Source organism: Postia placenta, assembly GCF_002117355.1.
Source record: "Postia placenta MAD-698-R-SB12 unplaced genomic scaffold POSPLAscaffold_6, whole genome shotgun sequence".
Taxonomy (NCBI): Eukaryota; Fungi; Basidiomycota; class Agaricomycetes; order Polyporales; family Adustoporiaceae; genus Rhodonia; species Rhodonia placenta.
This window is the reverse complement of record NW_020169837.1, coordinates 884,665-901,029: the sequence shown is the minus strand read 5'-3', so window position 1 is coordinate 901,029 and position 16,365 is coordinate 884,665. Positions and strand designations below refer to the sequence as shown.

The 16,365-nt window shown below is 49.7% G+C and overlaps 4 protein-coding genes across 4 annotated transcripts; 2 read left to right on the top strand and 2 right to left on the bottom strand.

The window, feature by feature from the left end:
• Positions 1 to 630: 630 nt before the first annotated feature.
• Positions 631 to 2,029, top strand: POSPLADRAFT_1056102 (hypothetical protein; the record flags this gene model as incomplete). The annotated part of the gene is made up of 5 exons (XM_024480734.1): positions 631 to 693; positions 753 to 1,410; positions 1,470 to 1,588; positions 1,650 to 1,791; positions 1,848 to 2,029. 5 exons carry the CDS (start codon positions 631 to 633, stop codon positions 2,027 to 2,029), a joined length of 1,164 nt encoding a protein of 387 aa, XP_024339531.1.
• Positions 2,030 to 12,417: 10,388 nt separating this feature from the next.
• POSPLADRAFT_1141390 (hypothetical protein) lies at positions 12,418 to 13,847 on the top strand (the record flags this gene model as incomplete). The annotated part of the gene is made up of 5 exons (XM_024485296.1): positions 12,418 to 12,472; positions 12,529 to 13,052; positions 13,212 to 13,458; positions 13,513 to 13,721; positions 13,773 to 13,847. 5 exons carry the CDS (start codon positions 12,418 to 12,420, stop codon positions 13,845 to 13,847), a joined length of 1,110 nt encoding a protein of 369 aa, XP_024339530.1.
• A 296-nt stretch (positions 13,848 to 14,143) lies between these two features.
• On the bottom strand, positions 14,144 to 15,323 carry POSPLADRAFT_1046141 (hypothetical protein; the record flags this gene model as incomplete). The annotated part of the gene is made up of 7 exons (XM_024478956.1): positions 14,144 to 14,268; positions 14,325 to 14,400; positions 14,450 to 14,548; positions 14,612 to 14,745; positions 14,799 to 15,014; positions 15,065 to 15,181; positions 15,251 to 15,323. The coding sequence occupies 7 exons, from the start codon at positions 15,321 to 15,323 to the stop codon at positions 14,144 to 14,146; spliced, it is 840 nt and encodes a 279-aa protein (XP_024339529.1).
• Positions 15,324 to 16,027: 704 nt separating this feature from the next.
• On the bottom strand, positions 16,028 to 16,281 carry POSPLADRAFT_1117799 (hypothetical protein; the record flags this gene model as incomplete). Its single annotated transcript, XM_024483490.1, has 2 exons — positions 16,028 to 16,048; positions 16,105 to 16,281. Coding segments are annotated over 2 exons (198 nt in total), but the record flags the coding sequence as incomplete, so codon positions are not given.
• Positions 16,282 to 16,365: the final 84 nt, after the last annotated feature.

Here is a 16,365-nt window from a genome sequence, read left to right as displayed (position 1 = left end):
TGTTTGGTTTTCCCCTGTCACTTGACCTCAAGTTGCGACATTAGGTCGAAACTCCTCATCGCTGCCGGCATTCTTCCGAACTCCTTCACTCACTTCACTTCCTATAGGTTGGGTGGTGCGCACCCTTACTATACTTAGATAGCCTACGATACATCACCAACACTTAAGGAATGAACTCTTCAGTATCTGCACTTCAGTGGGCGATGCTTGTCCTCACGGACGCGTGGCTTAGGCTCCTGCTGCATACTAGCCAAAAGCAGTACTGGGTCCCACGTGAACTGCAAACCTTAGTGTTATCTTGGGCGCCATAGGTGTAAGCTAGCTAGCACGGCCTTTCATAGCATGCGCACCTCCCCTTCCTTCCCCCCATCACCGTGGCTGATGAATTCTTCGACTGCTCTCGACTTGAGCACGTGTTCGACACACAAGAACAAATCGACGTCTCCCGCGACGACCCAGAGAGCGACAGATCCAAAGCTCTGTTCTTCATTTGTGATCAACAGCCATGCCCTAATTGCACTCCACGGTCCATCACTACTGAGGAAGGATGCTACGTACCAATCAGATGAGTCCAGCACCCCAGCGGCCCCGCACTCTGGTACGCCGGCACATCGAGATCTACTTCTCACCATGTCACTCCCGTCCCGTCCTGTCCTGCATCCCCAGGCACCCGCATTCCCCAACCTGTCATCAGTATAGGTCAAGCACGAGGAGATCCCAATCTCCCTTGAGGAACTGAGGCAGTCGCACAGCCTACAGCGACCCCTCAAGCGATCCCCCAGCCCTCCTTGGGGCCGCGGTTGGAAAGGAACCCAAAGCCTGAGCCCAGCGACAGTCCAGCGGTTACTTGGGCCAGCTCGTCATCAGCAATCTCGTCCTCAACTCCAGTCCCTGTCGTACGTCACCCTGCCTCTGGACTTCCTCCGTCGCCTCCACCGCCGTCGCTGCCACGAGGCCGCTCGAGCACTCGCTCCTCTCGAAGTTCGCCTGGCGGACAGTCACAACAGCCGTCTCCGCCCGCGGGCAGTCCTCCGTCCCCCTCATCGCTGGTAATGTCATCCCCAGCATCCCCTCCCAATAAGGAGACACTGAGGCTCCTGCTCCCCCTCCGATACGATGGAAAGACCGTCATTGAGTGCGACCAGTTCTTATCCCAACTCCGCATATACTGGCTGGTCAATATGTCGTTGACTACCACCGAGCTCAAGGTGCAGGTCGCTTTGAGCCTCCTTGATGACGACACTTGCACCTGGGTGACCCCCTTCTTCGCCCAGCTCGTAGCAGTACAGTTAAAAGCTCAAGGAGTCATGACCCCCTTCGCCAATGAGGCGGCCTTTGCTACCGCACTCAAAGCCCACTTTGGTAACCTCGATGACGAAGCTGCTGCCCAGGTGGAGCTGGCAAAGCTCTGTGTGGACAAGTCGGTCCGCGAAAAATGCACCGCTGCGGAATTCTCTGCGCTGTTCAAGGGTATGGAGACCTGGAACTCCGTGACAAGTACCTGAGCGGCATCCCCTCCCGTGTCTACCGCAAAATCGAGCTTGAAACATTCACCATGTGGGAAGACACTGACAAGCGCGCCATGGAGGTCGAACAAATACTCAACATCAGCCGGGCCCGTCAGCCTGAGTTGAACAGTTTCTTCTCAGCTCGAGGAGGAGGATGAGGAGGAGCGCGCGGTGGTGCACCCCGATCACACGGAGCTTCGGCCAGCATCAACGCAGCCGTCGGAAAAGGAGACTTCCCCGGCAGTTGCTTTGGCTGCAAGAAGCAAGGGTACCGTCGCTTCGAGTGCCCCAATTGTAAGGACAAGCCTTACACCAAGCGCGCTGATGCGCGGGCTACAGTTGCCTCGGGCTCTACCCAGGCCACGACAAGCGCCCCCGTCACAACATCACCCTCGGCAACTATAAGTGCCGCTTCAGCGAGTCCAGAGAAATCTGAGACGCTGGCGGCCTTAATGGCACAGGTGAAGTCAATGCGCGAAGAGTTGGAGCACTATCGGGCGATGAAGGAGGAGTCTTTTTGATCCGGTCCACGCTTCGTGCTGCATGCGTTGAACCTCGTAACAATAATCTGTACAATGTATTGGCAACTGCGAATGTGTACGAATTAGACCACGGGTCTCAGCATTTTCACATTCCGGTGTGCCTCAAAGGAGAAAGACGGCACAAGGACATAGTTGCAATGGTGGACAGCAGAGCCACCACGAAGTTTATCAACAAGCAATTCATCCAGGAGAATCGAGTATGAACACGGAAATTAAAGGAACCAATTCTGCTCTACAATATCGATGGAACACTCAACAAGGATGGAAGCATCTCGGAAGTAGCCGTTGATGCGATCTACGAAACCCTAACCCCTAACCTGGGTACGACCTAGGTGGACTAGAGGCGGGTTATTATCTTAGTGAGAGGGGAGTTAGCAGCAAGGTGTCCCGCGGTTCGAGTGAACACGAGAAACACCCTCGGAAAAGGCTACGAACGCTAGGGAAAGTACGAGGTGGCTCGACACGTCGTCGAAGCTACTCGGAGGCTGTGGGTGGTTAGTGGAGACGATCGAAGCTCGGCAGAGCTCTTCGATGTATCGTAGAGGGAAGAGACACGATTCGATAGGGTGGACTTAGCTAGTACGCGGTTCGAGGTGCAACGCAGTTCTTCGACAATAGCCGAAGTCGAAAGGTTCATCGAGACGGTATCGACGAGTAAACACAGTAGACGAGGTTTCGAGGTTACGCAGCGAGGAACGAAGTGACGCAGTTGAGGGCTTAGACGCAGGGCGAACTCGACTTATGAGCTCTGAACTCGAGGGGGGAACCGGATCTTGTATTTTTGGAGAGAAGTATGACAAGTTTTATACTACGCATAGGACGCTACGACTATCGAGAGTGGCACACTAGTACAAGGGGCTTTGCATTGTCCCGCACGAAGCTGCCTCACCGAGTGGCACGTATCAAGTCCATCGGTAGAGTGACGTCATGCCGAACGCGGAGATGAAGAGAAACATATGGACACTTCGGACTGGTATCCGTCGTTGAAGGCATGCCGCGAGGTTTGATACCTAATCGGGAAAGACCGGCTACGTCGGTGTGGCACGGAGCGATGCGCGCGCTTGGACGAGCGGCGTCAAGTGGCCCTATTGTCCGCCGAATGCGGGAGATGTCCCGAGATCTACGCGCGAGGCATCGGAACGACCGTGCTGAGCTTCGAGTAAGCGTCGCGCACCGTCGAAGATGTCGAAGAGCGTCGAAGGCGAAATTGAAGTGTTGGGTGACTGAGTCGAAGTGCCGGGCGGGATGCGACTGCCGAAAAGAGGTGTATTGGGGCCCAGAGGGGCTTGGCGCCTATCAGCGGAGCACTACCATTCCGGCTGACTGGCAACCCAACCCTGGTTGGGCCCCGAAGGGAAGCTGCAGATGATGCGGATCGTCTCGACACTGGGTACGGGACTGTCCAGACGTACAATGCGCAGGATGCGGAAAAGAAGCCCCTGGACACCTGGAGCGAGAGTGCGGAACCAGGCCGATGAAGCGACACGTATCCGCACCACCTGAAGAACCTGCGCGACGCATGGGGGTGGTCGTCGACAACGTGTTTCTCGAAGGAATCATCAACGAGGCGAAGGAGAGGAAGGAGAAAGAAAGGCAGACGAAAGCGGTACCTATCCCTCCACCGCGCAGCACTAACCCCGAACCCCCGACCAGTCCCGTTGCGGGACCTTCGCGCCCTCGCCCCGATACACCTGTCGTCTTTCGCAAAGTCGACCCCGACTGGACACCCAACACCACTCAATGGACGTGGGACAGCTCCTGGCCGAATCAGAAGCACCTCTCTGGTGAGGAATGGACGAACGTAGGAAGGAACGCGCGCAAGGAGTGGTTTGACGAAGAAGAGGGCGACGGCGTAGATTGGGAGTTGTATGGAGATGGTGAGCAGTAAGTAGTCGAATGGGACTTCGACTCTGGCAGGGGGGTAATGAAACATTTGTCTTTCCGTTCTATTTCTTGTATTACTAGCGCCCATACTGGCGCCTGTCTTAGTGCTCACCCGCAGGTTGAACATTATGTAGCTTACATAATGGGGTCCGTGCGCACTTCGTGCCTGGTATCGTACCACTACGTTTCTTCCTTTACAAACACGACCACATAGACACGATGGTCCGTGCGCAGTCAGTACTTGTATAAGTAGTTGTACCATTAGTCGGTCGAACCCTAAGTTCGACCTGGTTATTCATTCAAGTCTCTGCTCCTCTTCGCTTGGGGTAGTGGTCATTCTCGACTTCCTCGCTCGATCTTCAGGACGACACACTGTCCATAAGTCCTCGCTCGTCGTCTACGAGTCAGGCATCGATATAGGAGTATAGACCGTTGTATCATGATATGGACACCTCGTTATCTACTGTACGATTAGATTAGATGGGCGGCAGTGCACGGCACAGCTCAGGCCCTGCTGACACAGCTGCTCTGACTCACTGGCCCCCGGGGCCGCATCAGCATGCTGCGCATGGACCAGCTGCGCACGGACCAACGTGCACAGCCTGCCCTTATCTCCCTCTGTATATAAGCCGGCCTCTGCTGCCCTAGGGGCCTCAGTTTTGACCTCTTGTCCCTAGGTCAGTAAGCCCCTGTACCTACTTACTTTCTTATGCTAACTTAACTTGTCCCTAGCCTTAGGTTTGAGCATTGCTCACCATCGCTTTGGTGAGACCCAGTCGAACGCCCCCAGCCTTTATGTTTGTTTGTCCTTGTCACTTGACCCCAAGTCGTGACAACCTACCTACAAAGCAGAGGTGTCTCACAATGAGTGTGGCAGTGCTTCAACTGTGCTTAATTCCTCCAATAAAAATACAAAAACATCGAAAAAGAATTTGAGTGCATCGAAACCAAACCCCGTACTAAAGATCTATCTTGATGACCCAAGGGCCATAGCTCCAAAGCGACAAATGGAGGGCTCCATCAGATATGATCTTTATGCGGCAGAAGATTTATGTATAGCTGCACATTCTCGTATGCTAGTAGACACTGGAATCCGAATAGAGATGCTGAAAGGCATATACAGTCAAATTGCCCCATGATCTGGACTCACAGTCAAAGGTCTAGACATAGGTGCTGGTGTAATTGATCCTGATTACACTGGACGACTTAAGGTTCTCCTCATCAACAATTCGGACAAGGAATTCCATGTCGAATACAGCATGAGAATCGCGCAGTTGATTATGGAGTGTGCCGAGGTTCCGGAAATAGACATTGCCACTGCAATCCAGAACACTTCTAGAGGATCATCCGGTTTTGGTAGCACCAGCAAAAAGCTCCGAGGGACAGTAGTAGTGAAGGGAGTAGGTTGTGGTCGACAGATGGAGTTGCCTATCGCAGTCATCATTCTGGAAACAGAAAAGGTGATCGACACATAGGCGTTATTAGACTCAGGAAGCATGGGATCATGCATTGATAGGAATTTTGTGGTACAACATGGTATTGAAGTACACAAAATCACCAACCCTATCAAAGTCTATAACACAGATGGGACAACAAATTCTGGGGGAAGGATCACAGACTTTGTCAAACTCGTAGTAGGCACTGGGAAGCACAAGGAAAAACATCAATTCCTTGTGACTGAATTACAGAGTGTGGATATATTCCTGGGCTTTGATTGGATTCAGCACCATAATCCAACCATTGATTGGCAGTGAAAACTGTTAAAATTTGATTGATGCCCAGAATCATGCTCTGTTTTCAGTGAAAACCTAGTCGAATGCAAGGATTGTATATTTATGATGGATAGCAATGCATGGCTTAGAACCATCCATGATCGTAAAGAGTACCTTCGTGCCAACACTACGGACATAGCGATAGCAGAGGGAAAATACAAAGCTAAAAAGATGGAGGAAGTAGCCCCGGAACATTACTGAGATTTTGCTAATGTGTTCTCAAAAGACATGTTTAACGCTTTACCAGACAGGAAGCCATGGGACCATGCAATAAAACTCCTTCCAGGAGCTAAACCCTATTGTGAAAAGGTCTACCCCATGGCTCTCCATGAGCAAAAGGTGCTAGATGAATTTCTAGAAGAAAATCTCAAAACCGGACAAATGAGACCCTCGAAGTCACCATGGGGGGCTCCATTCTTCTTTGTGAAGAAAAAGGATGGGAAATTGCGACCTGTGCAGGACTATTGTAAATTAAACGAGATGACAAAGAAAAACAAATACCCTTTACCACTCATCTTAGAACTATTGAACAAGTTAAAAAACTGTCATTATTTCTCAAAGCTGGACATACGTTGGAGATACAACAATGTTTGTATGAAAAAGGGTGATGAAGAAAAAGGTGCATTCATCATGAACCGTGGCCTTTACGAACCCCTGGTCATGTTCTTTGGCCTTATGAACTCCCCATCCACCTTCCAAATGATGATGAACAACTTATTCTATGAGATGATCATGCAAGGGAAGGTCATCATTTAATTAGACGATATCTTGATATTCTCTGATGATTTGCAAACACATCGTGAGGACACCAGACATGTCTTAGAAAGTCTCAGGCAGAATAAACTCATGTGTAAGCCAGAAAAATGCGAATTTGAAAAGTTGGAAGTAGAATATCTCGGACATCTTATCTCTTATGGCACGATACGAATGGACCCAGGCAAAGTGGCTGCGGTTGCAGACTGGCCCGAGCCCACCTGTAAGAAGGACTTACAGAGTTTCCTAGGATTTGCAAACTTTTACTGTAGATTTGTGAAGGACTTTGCCCGAATTGCGACGCCTTTGAACTGGCTGACTGGCAATGTCGATTGGATCTGGGGGGCTGACACTAAGATGGTGTTCAAGAAGCTCAAAGATACCATGACCAACACCCTGGTTCTCAGTATACCTACCGACATGGACCCATTCACGTGATGTCCGAGGACAGACTAATCTATAGACAGGGGAGACTTGTTATACCCACGAACTGATCTCTAATCAGTGACGTCATTGCTGCACATCATGAGACGCCCAGCGCGGGTCATCCCAGCATTGAAAAAACCATAGAGTTGGTAGATCACTCGTACTGGTGGCCCACCAGGAAAAAGGACATACACAATTACATTATTGGATGTAAAGTGTGTCAGAAGGCCAAGGCCCATAGACAAGCACGTGCCACTCCACTAAACCCTAATCCTGTGCCGGAGAACAACTGGGAGTACATATCAGTTGACCTGATCATGCACCTTCTGGAAGTCCATGGACACAACACCATAATTAACTTCGTCAATTTGAAATTGAAGGACTATATTTTGGTAGCCACTTCCGACATGTTGTCTTCAGAAGGTTTTGCAAACCTCTACCTGAAGCACGACTTCTCAAAGCATGGACTATCATGCCGGATCTTTTCTGATCGCGGCCCACAATTCGTTTCTAACTTTATACAGGACATTTACAAGAAGCTCGGGATCACGGGAAATCCTAGTACCGCGTATCACCCGCAGATGGATGGGCAGACAGAACGAGTCAATCAGGAACTCGAGACGTATCTTCAGATCTTTGTCTCATACCGACAAGATGATTGGCTAGACTGGCTCCCAATGGTGGAATTCGCTCATCGAAACTGCAAACATTTGTCTACCGGCTTCTCACCCTTTTATTTAACACACAGACATGATGCCTTCACAGGTGTAGAGATGAGGAAGGAGATGAAAAATGAGTCTGCTTCACAGTGGGCTGAGAAAATGGCTCAATTGCAGAAAGAAGCTGGCTAGGTGCTAGAGCTTAGCAAGGAGTCAATGAAAAAATACTATGACTGCAAGAAGAAGGATGTGTAGGAGTATAAAGAAGGAGATCTGGTATGGGTCGAAGGGACCAATATCAGAACAGAAAAGCTGAACAAAAAGATGGACGGCAAGCGATACAGTCCTTTCCGTATTGAGAAAAGTATAGGTGCAAGCGCCTTTAAATTAAAACTACTGGTGTTGTGGAAGGGTATCCACCCTGTATTCAACGTGTCACTCCTTTACCCCTATGTTGAACCCACATTCCCTAATCAGGAAACTTCCTACACCGTGCCGCCACTTGTAGACCAACCAAACACTGTAGATGAGATTCTGGACTCTCGAGAACAAAAAAACAAACTACAGTACCTTGTGCATTGGACGGGCAAGCCCCGTTCTGAAAACACTTGGGAACCACATAGCGGACTATTACGTACCTCAAAGGACCTTTTAGATAGATTTCACAGGGACCATCCAAACGTGCTGAAAGCACTGATTATTTGTATACCACAATGAGTATGCTTCTCGGAAACGATAGAAGTAGTGGAGGGACCAGATGATCAAGAATGGGAAAAATGGGGCAACATATACCAAAGATGGCAAGAGCGCAAGAAATTGCACTCTTTACTATTACACACAAACCTTGAACCAGATGCTGAGCACATGATCCTACCAACGTGTTTGAATATCAGCCACATCTGGTTCTGCGACTCTCTTCATTGAGTTCGCTATATCGCGGTTGTAAATAGCCCATCTCTCCACAGCAACAAATTTGCCTACCCTATACAATCTGTCCTCAAAACCTGCAAAAATATTGTATGTACACACCCGGAAGTGCAGCTATACGAACATTCGAATAACTTACTGCTCATCATTGCACTCTGGTAGATGTCAACAACAATTGCCTTATGGATTTTATTTGGAGTCATTGCATGCGGATGCATGACTGGGACGTCCATCATACTGGCCAAGTGGTACCAACCATAATATGGGATGGAGCAGATCGAACTTGCCCCCCACCCTGAACACGGCTACACATCCATCATCATAAATCAGAACGTCGAACCACGGATCCCACCACCCATCTACATCCATAACCCAAGCAATAGAACCTTGTCGAATCCATGTCGTGAGGATGTGTCATTCTAAAAAGGGGGGTAATGTTACGGTTCTTTCATTTCGGATGCATTACTTCAGACCATGGAACCCTATCTCTATTTAGTTACTATATATATCCTATGTTCTCCCATGCCTATCCTCGGACCTTACCTATGTCACAGATATGCTTTCCCTTTCACAGATACACCCTCTCATGTAATATGTAGTGACTCATGCAGTTTGTTCAATATATAAGCAGGCTGAAGCTGAGGTCGTTCCTCAGTCTTCAGTTGGCCATTCAAAGCTAAGATATAGCTGTGTCACGAACTAGGCGAATCCCATCAACATGGAGTTTGTTCTTGCTAGGTTCACCACATTGCGGGATTCTCAGCCCAGCATCTTCTCCTGAATGCAGCTTTGCTGATCATTTTCTACTTGGGACTAAAAACCTTCTATGCAGTTCTCTTCAGTGCGAGCCCTAGCAAGGCACTGCCCGCTGCGTCGAGCGCACGCATTCGCAACACATGCAATGTCACCTGCTCAGCCTGTGTGTTGAACAGTGGGGACATGCAGCTCGCATGACGTTTTCCATGCTGACTGAACAGAGTGTTTTGCACTACCTACCGTCTGCACCCTTCCTTCTTTCACATAGCCATACACTGCAGTCTAGATAGAATCTATTCGACATAAAAACATATTTTGTCGGGCAAAAGCCAGCAGGCACCGTGTTCTGCTAAACTCTTCCGCATGAAGACCAGTGGCTGTCATCAATCAAATTATAGAGAGAATAATATGCCTCGATAGTACCACACCATGAGATGGCTGATCACGCACTGTTGTGCATTTGTCACACCTAACTTGGTATATACTCTGTGTCACAATGCTATCAGAATCTTATCTCATGCATTTGCATCAGTGTTGGGCCAGTTGTCTGCCAGTCACCCCAGTCATTCCCGTGACTGAGGCAATTAGTCAATGACTGTATAACAGTCGAAAAGTCACAGCGATGTTTCCCACGGCTTGGGCAGACACAGCCCGATATTCATGTGCACAATTCTGGTATGCAGGCGCTCAAGGAGGACAACTCGCACAACACTGACTTAGATGTGAGTGCTGAGTTACTGCTCACAGAATAAAACATATATTCTCATACTGCTGTACATACTAGTGCTGCACTCTACTACATTCCCTATTATCTTGTCGCTGAATCTCCTTCAACATCTGCATCATGTCTTGTTGCGCACACCCTGTGGCTGAACAGTCTCCAGCATGGGAATAGTCGCCAGTGTGGAAAAAGTTGCCATCGTTTGTAGTCGTTTCAACTGGCATCATGCGACTAAATGCCAGTCGCACGATCATTGGATGACTCGCACAACACTGATTTGCATGGAGCCCAAGGCCTTTGGTTCATGCATGGAGCTCGCATACTTTAGTGCATGTACATAGCTCATTGGGTGCTTAACAATGATTGCACATACATCTGCTATACAGCCCTGCTGCAACGTAAAGACAGTCAACAATTGACGCCATCTTCTGGAGCTGAGTAGAGAGAAGTTCTTGAGCATAAGATTAACCATAAGATTAACTGGTGTTAATACTTGCAGGATACCTGCACAGGGCGTCCACCTCATGACACGTCATGCAGGAGACACAGCACTTCAGCCATCTCCCTCAGCGCGAGTTTGTACAAGTGAATCTGCCTTTTTCATGTCTCTGGGGATCTTACGAAGGTCTATAAGGCTTCTGTATTTTTTTAGACACAGCAGCATGAGGTACCAGCTGCTGTACTCAATTTTCTTAATTTTCTGAATTGTTTGAATTTTAAAGCCCGCAATGCGGGCTTCGGACATAAATTTCGGAAACTGTTGTAATATTGCTTGCGGGAGCAGATAGCGATGGGGTAGACCTCTGAACACATGCACAAACATTGAGACGTCAGCATGGATTACTATCCACCAAGGATAGTAAAATCTCTGGGGGATGAGAGCACATCACCCCGAGGTGCCGAGCGCCACTCTGTTCCATGCTGCCTATGTGTACTTTTTGTGAGAAAGGTCTATCAATATTGGTTTTGCTGTAATGTTACCTGTCTTTGGTCTCAGTCTTGACCCCTGCAAGAAATCTAACCAAGCCACCCTGAGTCAGACGCTGATGACACCTTTGACAGATGCATGCCGGCATTAGCTGTCAACGAGCAGTGAGTCGCGTAGTCGAGCTATGTATAAAGCACTATGGCGAGAGCAGGGGTAATAGCAGGCTCCTTCCCACCGCTGTGGGAGTTATAGGGGCTCAATCTGACAAATTTGATGCAAGCTAAGTTCTACAAACCCATCCGCCACACTTGCGCCACAATCTGGCTACATCCGAGGCAAGATCAAACTCCGATTCCCAACCTTAAACCCCCATAACTCCCTACAGCAGCTGGCACAAAACATCTACAAACAGCGGAGGAGCAGCACATGTCACCTAGGTTAGAAAGGCAGGATACTGGCCCATAATTACATAATTGTTATGGTCCCGTGTATTACAGTAGTGTTTATGTGTCCCAGTGTCGAGTCTCGTCGTCCTCAGTGCAACTTTGTGACCATGGCCTTCACCCCTCTAATAAAAATTTTATACCTGGCTTTGACACAGATGCGTGCATCCCTGCCGAGGTTAATTTTTATCCTTCTGACTGGTGAAGGCCTCATGCAACACCCCTTCATTGAATAACCCATCCTCGGCCTGGCTGGCACTTCAAGTTCAGCACTCTCCATGCACCTGCGACCCAGGTTCTCGACTTTTGCACTGATAATGTGGCTTCCAAGAGGCAAAGTGTTGCGAACAATGGGCTTTCTGTGTGTCGTTGTTACATTCACTCATGGGGGTTGTGATGACCTCAATTGACGAAATTGAAATGTTTGGGTGTCAATTATCATTTCCGGGAATCAATCCTGCCTCGTATGGGAGGTGCAGCACCGGTCCTCCGCTGTTTGTAGATGTTTTGTGCCAGCCGCTGTAGGGAGTTATAGGGGATTAAGGTTCAAATGGGATGTCACATGATATGCACGTGATGGGATGGCACATGATCTGTGGTAAGACTTCTATTCTCGGATACACAAGATAAAACATTGAGTACGCTATTCGGATGAAGTCCTCTATAACTCCCACAGCGGCGGGAAGGAGCCTGGGGTAATAGTAGCTCCAGGAATTGAGGCCACAACCATCTTTTGACCAGAAACATCGTCTATCTACTGTGATGCGCCAAGCGACAACCGCAATTCTCAAAGCTTGGAGAGCGGGGCCATTCGCGATCCTCCCACTCTTTTTTCTTTACGCGTTCTCCTCCGTTCTAACAAACCATTACAGCTTTGTTCTATATCAGAATCTACATTGTGATGCATATCGCACGGTGAATATGTTGAACCAGACATACAACCAGACTCAAGACAACACCTTTAACTGCTACTCTCCCGACGTGAATAATGCGGTTCGCATCAATGTAGGCCAGCAGCACATTGCCCTGACTATCTTAGGCGCCGTCATGTCTGGAATATATGGCGCCTTGTGCGATTCACGAAGCAGAAAGTACGTCATGGCCGCAGGAACGGTAGTCAGAGCCATCAGTGACTTTCTGTTATTTCTTTGCCGTGAGTCGGGTGCTACTTAAGGCTTGGTTCCTCACCATGCTTGCTAACCTGTGCAGTCAGATCGTCAGTTCTTACCACTGCCAACGCCGTCCTTCTTACTGCTCTATTCACGGGCCTTGCGGGCGGGAGCTATGTGGTCCCTACAGCCCAATTAGCTTTCCTCACCGATACATCATCCCCTACCAAGCGGACCTTCGTACTCGGCCTCGCCTTGGCGATGATGCCAATAGGTGGATTCGCAGCACTCATCCTTTCTTCGGCCTTGACCGCATTCAAGCTACATGGCGTAGCCTTCAGTGTTTCAATGTTCACACATTTGACATACCTCGCTTATCTCACTTTCTTCCTGCGCGAACTCCGCAAGCCACCCCAGCTCGAAGCGGTTGCTCCGGAAGAAAAACAATCCTCGATGAAAAAACGGGTATCAAAAGGAGCATGGTTCCCTCCAGTGGTCATGATATTCTCTGACTCAACACTTCGCTGGCTCGCTACGGTGGCATTTTGCCTTTCACTTGTATCGCAGATCCCGAGCACAGTTCAGTCAGAGGTCGGCGAACATCTAGGTGTGATGCCTCTAAGAGTGAGTCGTCAGTCTACTTTTTCGATGGATAAACCTCAAGCATAGTGCTCACAGATCTTTGTGACTGAATTAATCACTATGATATTAAGGGGATTGGTCGCACTCTGCCTCGTCCCTGCCTTCGTATTGCTATATCGAAAGTATGCCACACGACATCAGAGAACGCCAATCCAGGGCTGGACAACGCAAGACGGGCCATCTATCGTGGATATTGGACTCGACAATGCTCCCAAGGGCGCAAATCTTCACGGGGACAGCATCGTAGACGTTGGATCTGGGAAATCCAGGTTCGATTGCAAAGTGGCAGTCCGACAGGAGCTATTGCTTTGTCTAATATGCTTCGTCGTGAAAGCGATGTCGCTCGCTCTGATACCGCTAAGCAGGAATGCATCTCACTTCAGCGTGGGTGAGTTTCCAGTAATTCTCTTGGACAACGTACATGCCCTAAAGTTTTGCTCAGCATATATCGTCGACGCGTTCAGCTCTCCTGTAGATGCCTCTCTCTTCACGCTCACCACGCTGGCAACAGAGCCAGGCCAGATTGGACGTGTCCTCATGGGTGTTAGCGTGATAAAGGATATCGCGCTTGCATTACGCGAGCCTCTGCTATCCGCCATCTCCAAAGCGATTTTGGAAAAAACACCATTCACAGCATGCTGGTTCGCTGCGGTGAGTTTGCAATACTATCCTGATTCTGTCATGTCTCATCTATGTGCTCAGGGCATTTGCGTCCTATGTGGTATCATGATCGCGAGACTACGTCCTGAGATGTTTCGCGAGGACGATAGGCATTGAAGACTTCAGCGGAGCCGCTGGAGGGGCGACAGCGATGAAGCATTGGAGAAAGGACACTCACGCTGTAGTCTCGTTTGCATCCCACCAAAATGCGATAAATGGCAATCATATTTCTCTTGAGGAGGCTCGAAATGTCAGGCTTGTTGACATCTTGAATGACCTTACGTTGATTGCTATATTCGGGGGGAGGGTCAGTAAAGTAAAGTATACTAGATGTGCATAGAAAATCCGGTTTTTATGTACGCCACTCAGTAACATACACCTCAAGCAATTCATATGCATCATGAGATACATCGTCAGTTCGTTCGCCTTGGAAGAGCCTGCCACCCTTTCTTGAGCCCCATGCGCTCGATGAGACTTGCGGGCATGCAATATACAGGATCGAGGTCATTAAGACCCGGGTAGCCGAGCAGAGATAATCCTGTCGTTAAACATATATTGAGCCTGCTGCCGACGCAGCTAGAAAACGACGCAAACCTGCGACCCCGAACTGCGTGTGGAAGACGTCCGGTTGATCTCCGGGACGGTCTGCAATTCCGCCATGCTCCAAGTCCTGGTGACGTTCAGCCGCTCTCCCGTGTAATTGGCAACAGCACACACACCTGGGCGGACAGGATGAATGCCGTGACCTTTTCCGCGTCAATCCATGTGAGCTTGTTCAGGATCGAGAGCGAAGAAAGCACCCAGTGGCTATAGCATACCTGTGACATACACGAGATGATGGTATCAGCGAGCACAGAAAGGCAGGTATATCAGACACGGACATCTTCCAGCTTCTCCGGTCTCCCATTCAGGCCGCCACTCGGGAGCTGACGCTCTGCGAGCCACCAGCCAAGTGTTTCATGATCAATCTCGTCCAGTCTGTCCAGGATGGCTAGCGCAGCCGTACAGACCCACACTGTGCACGTGTTAGGTGGGACCCAAGGCAGAGAGATCATACAGGACACGCACCCATGGCAGCATGGCTCTCCGCCCCGATGCACGCTCCAAAGCCACCGTCAAAGTTGCGACACTTCCGAATGTATCCCACTGTCTTCTCGACGTCCAGCTTGTCCAGCTGGCCCAGCAGCGACAATGCGTTTACAGCACAGTACAGGAAGCGCGTATCGATCTCGCCGAACGAGTCGCCGGAAAACACGCCGGACTCCTGTTGTAGCGAGAGGATGACTGTGATGCCTTGAGCTCCGGTAGAGAAGGGATCTGCGGCAAGTACTCACAGTCTACGACGCGAGGTACGTCCAATCTATCGAGTGCATCTTGCATGATGAGGATTTGTATAGCACTCAGAGTGGAGTGGATATGCGCGTCGTGGTCCGGGTGCGCCCCGAACGCCCCTGAAGTGGGACAAGGGATCATCAGCCGTCAGTTCATAGGCGCAAGCAGGGAGGGCAAACGGACCTAACCTGCGTCTTCGTCCCAACAGCTCATGACAAAATCAATCACCTCCTCGCGGTCGAGGGCTTCTTTGTGATTCATGACACAGAGGGCGGTCAGGCCCCAGTAGATTGCGTTCATGCGCAGATGGGCCGTAAGGTGATACGTAAGATCATCCTTGTTCTGCGGGGTTGTTAGGAGGAGGACAAAAGAACGTACAACACGCCTACCTCACCCAAGGTTTTGATGTACTTTACATGAAGGGGAATATCTAGTTGCGCTAGAGAAGCTGAGGTCATGGTGGTCGTAAGTCACTATCTAGATCTAAGCTATGTCGTTGAGCGGATCTGTGAAGCGCCGTTTGCCGCAGAAATTCACCGGATATTTTCCAACCCATTGTAGAATTCACAAAGGTCTGAGTTGCGGCAGATGAACGTGCAAGTAGTGTAGATTGAGATATGCTAGTAGATACAAGGGTAAATTGTAACGTGCCACGACAATATGAGTCATGGACAAGGCACACAGTAAATAAAGCATCCAGAGTCGCCCTAAGGATATGATACAAGTATTCCACTTTCGATCCAAGCCCATTAACGGCAGTCGACTGCCTTTGCGGTACTTTTGGGTCCCGATCCGCCGGCGTATCCCAACACATCGCGCCTAGCTCAAGCCGCTACTGCAATAGCGCGTGGCTGCTCATCGGCAATGGTGAGGTGCTCAAGGGCATCCTCGAAGTGATCGTCATCGCTGTCTTCATCCTCGCCGGCGTCATCGCTTGCAGCCTGACTTTCATCCTCATCGTCTGAAGGTTCGTCCTCATAGTCAAGCTGATCGGGTTTGTCAGTCCGGCGGGCACAGATAAATGTAGGATAGTAAAACACACGGGGTCGTATATGACACGAATGACGAGGCTGCAACTAGGGCAGGTCGCGACGTCCTCGTAGTTCTTGAGCTGCTTGCGGGTTATCTCGAAGCGGTCACCACAGGGGCATGGGTAATGGTAAACGCGCTTCTCCTCATCCCAAGCCATGTCCTCAATTTCGACCTCGTCATAGTATGCGCCCATAGCTGCTAGAGCAGTGCGGGGAAAGCAAAGCGGGCGGTCAGGTCGTAGAGAAAGTGAGGGTGTAAATCAGATGCCAAA